The sequence below is a fragment of the Pygoscelis adeliae genome, unplaced genomic scaffold (genome assembly GCF_000699105.1).
Source record: "Pygoscelis adeliae isolate BGI_AS28 unplaced genomic scaffold, ASM69910v1 Scaffold186, whole genome shotgun sequence".
Lineage (NCBI taxonomy): Eukaryota > Metazoa > Chordata > Aves > Sphenisciformes > Spheniscidae > Pygoscelis > Pygoscelis adeliae.
This window is the reverse complement of record NW_008825071.1, coordinates 4,529,737-4,537,977: the sequence shown is the minus strand read 5'-3', so window position 1 is coordinate 4,537,977 and position 8,241 is coordinate 4,529,737. Positions and strand designations below refer to the sequence as shown.

The following is an 8,241-nucleotide window of genomic DNA, read 5'->3' as shown; positions in this document are numbered from 1 at the left end:
GGTAGAGTGCACTGTGAATAATACTACCATGTGTCCAGGATTTTGACACAACTTTACCTCCTGGTTTGTGGCCATCTCTGAGACAAGGTTGCCCAAATTCCAGGGCAGTGCAATTTTCAGAGCAGGCATTATCAAGCTACAAGACTCTTTGCTTTGAATGAAGGGCACTCATCCCGCTTACCTCTCAATGCTTCACTTCCCTGTGATCTCTCTGTCGTTAACATGGAGAGGATAAGCCTCTCAAAATCGCACTTTGCCTGAAAGGAATGTTAACTTTTCTTGCAGTATTTTTTTTTTTCTTCATCTCAAATGGTTCTTCATTTTTCACTTGTTTTGTGGTATATGGTGCCAAGTATACAATGTTGAAAGTCACTGGGAGTGAATCTCCACACAGCAGCCAAAGTGTGAAGGAGGAGGACTAGGTGGCACTGGTGGAGCTAGAGACACAGATTTTGTTTCTAGTCCTGCTGACACTTTGCTCAGTGAGCTCAGGCAAGTCACTTCTCACTGGCACCTCACTTCTCCGATCTGTAAAAATGGAGCAGACAGGGTTTCCATCACTACAAAACGTTTTGAGATGCAGAGATGGAATTCCTAGGTAAAAGCTTTTATTTGGGCATTTGTTTACAGCTGGAAAGACAGCACACTGTGATGTACCAGTGTGATTTCTCATGGAGCGGAACGAAGGAAAGCACCAGGATCCTCTGCATGTGGGATCCCTGTGGGTGGTGGGAGGCTGCTGGAGGCACCGCTGGTGGTGTCTCCATGCTGCCTCTGCTGTGCCCTGACCTGGTGAGGAGGACTTGTGGGAAGGTGGACCTCCACAGCACTCCTCTCAGGGAGTACAATTTCATCAGGGGCAGGGCTCAACTGGCTGTTTCAAATCGCAATGGGGTGAGTACCTCACCAGAAGGCCAAGACTGACCAAAAAGGGGAGGGTAAATATTTTCCCTAAATGCTCCATTTTTACTAACCAATAGAAAACCAATTCTGTTTTGCTTCAAAGCTTTGCTGAATTTTGTGGGCTTTCTCCTAAGAGGAAAGGATGTGTCTGGGCAGGGTTTTGTTTAATTTTTTCCAAACTGAAAATTACTACAGGAATCAAGTCCTACTGTTTGTGAAGTAGTTTCACAGTGAAAATAGCCAGTCAGCACTGATTAATAGTATTGAGTCAGGTTCTTGCTTTTGCCTGCAGTAGAAACAATACTTATCATTGTGTCTCTAGGCTGAGCCCAGACTGAAAGACCTTTTTCAAATACTGGACTTGATCATGCTCTCTGAAATCAGTAGATGGGCCACTTGTGTAATTAGACCACAAGATAGCCGATGAAGAAACTGAGAAAGACGTGTGAAGGAGTTGGCTCGCAGCTGAAGCAGCACCTGGTATCAGGATGTGGAGTAGGACAAAGCCGTGCTGTGATTGAGCCTTCTGCTTTCAAACAACGCCCTGCTTTCTCCAGGGCAAGTACAGTACACGCCAGGCGAGCTCTGAAGGATATCCAGTGGTTCCCAGATTTTAGTCACTTTTTTTCTGAAGGTGCCCTCAATGCCTATATTGACTTGAAGCTAAACTGCATTTAATGCCTTCTTGTTGGGAACGCCCGTTGTCAACAATGGGTCATTTTTACAGTCTAGACAATGCTGGTGTCATGATGAGAAACAAGCGCTTAGATATGTGTGCGATGGTATATGCCATTGAGAAAAAGCACTTGAGTTAATTCCAGTAAATCTCTGATTCAAGGGATATTGCAGCAATGATTATTCCACATTTAAAAAAAATTATATGGGCTGCTCTGTTTTTGAAAACCTACACATTTTTTCCTCTATTAAATTGCTTCCTGGTGATGGAAATGTCTGAGATTTTTTTCTACTGCATCTACTTTCCTTTAGCTTGCACACCCCTGAGGTAATTAGTGTAGGTTAAAATTTACATAACTGACTTTGGGGTTTTGCAAATAGGAAAGATGGAAATTTATTCAAGGTGGTGAATAATTCATTTTAAAGCAAGTTTCCTGTTTTTTTTAATCATGTAGAAGATGTATTACAGACTCATAGAGATTTTCTGAATAGGACCCTAAGCATTAAATTTTTGATATATTTTATTTCCTAGTGTAGGTAAAGAAATATTAACCATGACTCATTGCACTTTTCCTGTTCAATAAGATTTGAATAAACCTAACAAATTTATTAGGTAGATGATAGAGCTTTTTAAAAATTATCATGACACACTGTGACAAATATTTTACTAGGATCCAGAAGAAATAGTTTTAAATCATATTCCCATTGCCACTTCAGAGGCAGAGAGATGGAAAACAGTGCAGTTCATACAGAGAACCCCAATTCACATTTTCTTTTGAATATTCATTATTTAATTAAGATTAGGAAGATAAACAAGGGGATTGGGTAGCTATGGGAGTCTGGTAATATAATCAATTTTTTAAAAAAAAATTTCTCTACTTCTGGCTCGATGTAAGCCTGGACTGGAAATGTCTGAATGTTGTTGTAATATTATGGCTACTCGATATTTTACATGAAGTGAGTTTTCTATTTCATGTTATTTCTTAATCTAAGTGCCCACCTCAGAAAAATAGGTATTCCAGGCATCACCAAGGGTTGGACCCAGGAGACAAATTATGAACCAAGCCCTCCTGCCTTCTGAACTTTAGCTTTAACTGCTTCAGCCCAACTTTAAACCCCTTCCCATCTGCCACTAAACTCTAGAAATGCCACATGTCTTTCGGTTAGTAGTTTTTATCATTAAACTTTCTCAGGGACTTTGAGCTCTCTTGCTGGGCACCCTCCCAAATGCCCCAGCCACGGCAGGCTGACTCCTGAGTCTCACAGGGGTGATGAATGTTGCTCCTTGGTCCTTGCTGCTGCTGGGATGGGTCCTCTACACCTGCAAGAGCATGTCCCCGCAGGGCAGCCGAGGAGGAACAACCTGCCCTTTCTCTTGACGCGTTCCCCGGTGGCTGCAGTCCCCAGTGGACTGTGGGAAGTGTCGTGGGGGGGGTGTCCAATCACCCTAACCAGACAGCTGCCAGCTCTGCTGGAGCAGAGCTGGGACCGGAGCCAGCTCCCAGCCCTTCCTGGGGAAGCGGCATAGGTGGTGATTCACTGGGCCGGGGAAAGAAAATCAGTGCCAGCGTTTGTGGGAGTGGGAGAGAAAGAAAAATGAGCCCCAGTCCCTGCCCCAGGGACTCCTAGTGCGCTTCAGCCCAGAGCTGTGCAGGAGCAGGAAGGCTTGGTTCCCGCTAACCAAAGAGCAGTGGTGGAGGGAGCATTGCCCATGACACAGCTGCCACACGGAGAGCTGGAAGGTCTCGCTTTGAGCTAGTTTGGTCATGTCACCTTTGTAATCATGTATGTGTGATGCTTGAGCAGGGCCTGGAGGATTTATTGTATCCATCTGAGGCTCTCTTCTGGGACTACCAACAAATCATACTGTACTTTAAGGCAACCATGTTGTCTCTGCTTTAATTTTACAGGGTTTAAACAAGTTACATTAAAAGCTACTCACACAGGCTTTTGTAATATGTTTTTGTAGTCTGTTTTTATACTCTGATAATATTCATTTTGGAAATAAGCAGGATGCTTTGCAAATAATTTTCCCAATGCCTTAGTCTTCAACAGAGATTCCTAAGCTTCCTTGAAAATGGCCAGATATTTGTGAAAAAGTTTAGAGATTTGGAAGAAAGGAGAGACTTCAACAGCCAGATATGGAGCCTCTGATGGGGAATTTTTCTCCATTGACTATTACATTGTTTCCCTACCAAAATGTTTTTTGGCTTTGAGGCTTGATGAAAGTGGAAGTGCAACATAATTTTACACAGTTTAGATGACAGTATATGGTATACAGTAGCAAGCCTCCTTGTATATTGGTAGTGTTGCATGCACATTTTATGATGATCTCAGGGATGCCAGTAGGAAGCACGAGATATGCCCTTGAACATTCAGCGAGATCTCTGAACGTGCAGGTCAGGGAGAAGAATTTTGTTTTCCTGAGTCTACAACCTGGGTTATTGTTTTCAGGTTTTGCACAGAGAACACAGTCCAAAAAGATGTGGATGCTGGCTTCTTGATGGACTGACTTTTTCAGCTTGCTGTGCAAGAGTAAAATAACTTGAGGCCCTCCAGCTTCGTGCTAGAAAGCTGCAGAACTGCAGGGGGAGAGGACTGCTCATGCAAGTTAGCCTCCTATGCGTTGCCACATCGAAAAATGCCAGTCCCTCTTACCAAATATTTAAAAACAGCTGTGGTGATACAAGGCCTCAAAACCTGGAGTAGATTTGAAGTGGGGCATGTTGTGGGCTCTCTGCTAGTCTATGACTAACTGTTTTGCATGTTCTGTTTTGTTGTGCGTGTACAAACACACTTATACGTGCATATATGTATGTATGCATATATATGACTGTTAGGTGTAGTAAAAATAAGGACTGTAGGGCACTACCATGCACAAATATACATTGTAACAGTCAAGCTTTTAAAATTAGATTAGAGCTCAGTTTCCCTTGGAAATAATGGAGTAAACATATGGAAAAATATATGGGAAAAAAGTTATGGAAAAAATAATGGAATAGAGTAATGATGGCTGAAATTCTTAATTGCTTCTGAAAACCTTCAACCAGAAGACCTAAGGCAAACCTTTGAAAAATTGCACTTCTATAGCTTTTATTTCCATGTTCTTTCTGTACATTCGGAAACAAAATGTAGTTTTTTTCTTTTCTTTTTTTTTTTTTTTTGGCATGTGGGACTCAAAGCACCACAAGGAAGTCTCTCACCATAAGAAACAAAAGTTGCGAGACAGGATTCATGAACTCTTTCAAAGGTATGTCAGATAAGGGCTACTTTGTACTTCTATCCAATGTGCTTTCCTTCCAAAGGTCTTTCAGTGCTTTACAGATATTAATGAGTGGAACTTCTCCCAAACAAAGGACCTCAGGCCTAGAAAAATTAAGCCTGTGCTTTTGAAAGAGACCTCTGTTTTGGATACCTCCGTTTTCAGATACCCAGCTTGGGCTGTAATTTTTAAGTGCTACACACAGTGCACTTCAAAAGTTGACCAAATGGCTTCTCCCAGCACCCTTCATCCCTGCCTCTGAATTACCCTTAGAGAGTGAAGGAAATATGAATTGGAGTAATGTTTTTGTGATCAAGCTATAGGCGACCTTCAGATAAATACATGCATCAAATTATCTGTAAAGAAATGAATGGAGGAAATAAATAACCCTTGTGGATACAGCCAAGGAAGCTATGTTCTGCTGTGACAGCTGATGAGCATGCTGGTGAGCATAAAAGAGGCCTAACTTAACGGAATAAACTATTCTCTTGAATCTAATACCCAGCAAAAGGAGGGAAAGGAGAAAATTGATGCAACCCGAAAAGAGATCAAATGCGGTTATTTAAATGTTTGATGTTCAGTAATGAAAACTGTTTACCTTCATAATTGTGTATTAGCAGCTAATAAAGGCAATAGATACAGTAGTTTAAAAGTAATAAAATCAACAACAAAGTGTATTTAATTTTAAATTGAATTGCAAGCAAATGGGTGTCCTAATGAACCCCTGTGTCAATGCAGCTCTAACCAAATTAAGTGAAATAATTTCCATCATGAGAAACTAAATAAGTACAAAGTTCCAAACAGACCATTCTTCTTGAGCAGAGAAGTTAACTTCTCAGATGTTTCAGCTCTACAAATTAGCTAGAGACATTCAAGAAGCATCTTCTGTTACTTCCATTTAGGACAACTGGACCCAAGTTGACTTGACTACAGCTCAAGGATAAAACCTCATAGGTGGTTGACCTTGTGCTTCTTGTATTCAGTCTTTAGCACTAAAATTTTGTCCTTAGTTCTCATTGGTCCCGGCTTGGGCAAAATTCCCAGGTATGTCTTGGGGACGAACATCTACACAGACCTTCCAACCGATTTAGCTATTGCCTGGGCATTTACATGAGGCAATTCTACTGGTAGAGGAATCTGGAAAACAGCTTGTCTATGCACCAGTGGTAATTTTACTGCTGTAAATGTCAATATATGTTTCTTTAAAAAAAAAAAAAGGAAAAAAAAAAAAAAGGCATAGTTCTGAGTAGAAACTGATTTGTAGCAATATGCCAGGAACTTGGAGACAGTCTGGGAAGTTTAGCATGATTTGCAGAGTCTCTGTAAATAGTTTTCTTGATAAAGAACCATGTTAATTGTACAAATGTGGAGGCTTCTCACATTATCACCTAGAATGCAAAGGAGGAAAAGGAATGAAGGGACTGGAATTGAATTTTCCAAAAGCAAGTCAGAAAATACTGAAAGAATGCTTCAAAAGTGCAGTCCAGGGAAATGTTTTGGGGTTGGTTTTTTTTTTTTTTTTTGAATGAACATCAAATTTTAGCATTTTCTTTTGTGGCTAAAAAATTAACTGAATATGTGGCTTGGTAACCTAAGAGAGCCTGTCCTCTGATTGCCTGTGTTGTAGATGCCCAAGCTAATCCTGAATTGCAACTGTACCTGATGCAGTGATTTCTCCTTGGTCCATATGACTCCTCTCAGTACATTGTAGGCAGCTCCCTTGACCTCCAGGGTGGCACGTGGCTGGCCCATGGCCACAAACAGCCTGCTCAGCCCCCAGCTCCTGAGAGCCGCTGTGTCTTTCTCTGTGCTCTGCTACCTGCCCCAGCTCCACCTGCAAGTGTGGCTGGAGCATCACCAGCACTGGTGTGGCTGACCGATCCTTCCCAGCCTTTTAAAGTGGGTTGTGGAAGCAAGAGCTGAAGTGTTTTGAAGCCAGCAGAGCGTCTACAGATGTTTTTACTTAGGGCCATTTCTATTTAGATACTGGTGCTGAGTAGGGACAGAGGAATTGCTCACAGTTCTGTGTCTGTTGAAAGACAGGATGGTATTGCTAAAGGATACAGCTTTATAGTGCTTATTGTAAATGTCTTAGTTTTGTATTTGCTCCTGCTGTGCTCTAGGAACAAGGCTTTCTCCATAGGGTACCGTGCCTTTTGTGTATCCTGTGCACTGAGTAGGGCAGCAGTGGTGTATCCAGTGTAGGGCTGTTCTTAAGCTATTTGCTGGAGTTCTGCATTGCTACAGGGACCTCTCTTTAAAAAAAAAAAAAATCTTAGAGTTGATATAATTACCCCCAAAATTACTGTAACTACACAAGAAGTTAACATATGAATGCCAAGGAAGGTTTAATGGTTCACATACAGCTGAAAATTTCTGTATGTGTGTGTGTATATATACATGTATATATGACTTATATAGTTTATATATATAGTTTTTGGTATATATAAAATAAGATCTTTTAGAAGATTTATAAATTATATAAGATTTATATATAAATTTATAAGTTTTTTTGGGGGAAAAAAAAGGGTAAGATTTATATATATAATAAGACTTTTTCAGTGGTTTAAAGCAACCTAGTCCCCAGGGAACCAATGGTTTCCAAAAACCCATTCCAGTTTATTGAAGCTGTCAGTTGGTCCTGAAAGTGTGGACAGAGGCAATGGCTTCCTCCTTTAATATTCTTAACCTAGAACCCAAGCCCCAACACTGAGCTGATTATACATGGGCAGTGAAACTTTGGGTTCCTTATGTCGACCTGTGGCACAGACTGACAAATGTTGGTCGTGTTACTGGGACTGTAACTGCATTTTTCGTGTGCCGCTTTTTGAAGCCTAGTCATTTCTCTGCTTAGCACCTTGTTTCTCCTCGGTGCCCTGCGAAGTTTATGATATATTCAAGGAAAACATTGAACTGCGATGTATTTCCAATGGTGAGTACTTTCTGTATCTGCATTGTAGTTAATTTCTTTTCAGTTCTTCTTCTCTGTTCCCTTTCTAACTGCTGCAGAGTGGGACGTCAGCCATTGAAAGCAGAGGAGAATGAATGTGAAGAAGAAATGGTAGCCAGCTTCGGTAACCTTGCAGATGTGAATACTGGATTAAATGGAGCAGCAGGACCTTGTGGGAAGGTGAGGTCCTCCATGAGTGCTCTTTTCCCTGATGCGAACTGCTAAATGACTAGATCAATTGCATTGCATTATTATTTCTTTTTCTTTTCCTTTTCATAGTTTAAGAGGATAGAATTTAACAGGTTTCAAAATATGCTTTCCAGCAGAAGTAACCATACGCTTAAAGAGAATGTCTAAAGCTATTAATGATGAATCATTTGGGCATGGCAAGAGTTCTTCAAAACAGTTTGTCAGTGCTGGCCAAGCAAAGTCTTTCAGCAGGCGGCGAGAC

General features: G+C 41.1%; 1 protein-coding gene across 1 annotated transcript in view; it reads left to right on the top strand.

Annotated features, from left to right (window-relative positions):
- Positions 1–1,326: 1,326 nt before the first annotated feature.
- LOC103919083 overlaps positions 1,327–8,241 on the top strand; it is a 165,389-nt gene continuing 158,474 nt past the window's right edge. Inside the window, exons 1-3 of the mRNA XM_009326538.1 lie at positions 1,327–1,465; positions 5,824–5,884; positions 7,850–7,970. Of these exons, the coding sequence (XP_009324813.1) occupies positions 1,327–1,465; positions 5,824–5,884; positions 7,850–7,970 (321 nt within the window). The remainder of the gene's footprint in view (positions 1,466–5,823; positions 5,885–7,849; positions 7,971–8,241) is intronic.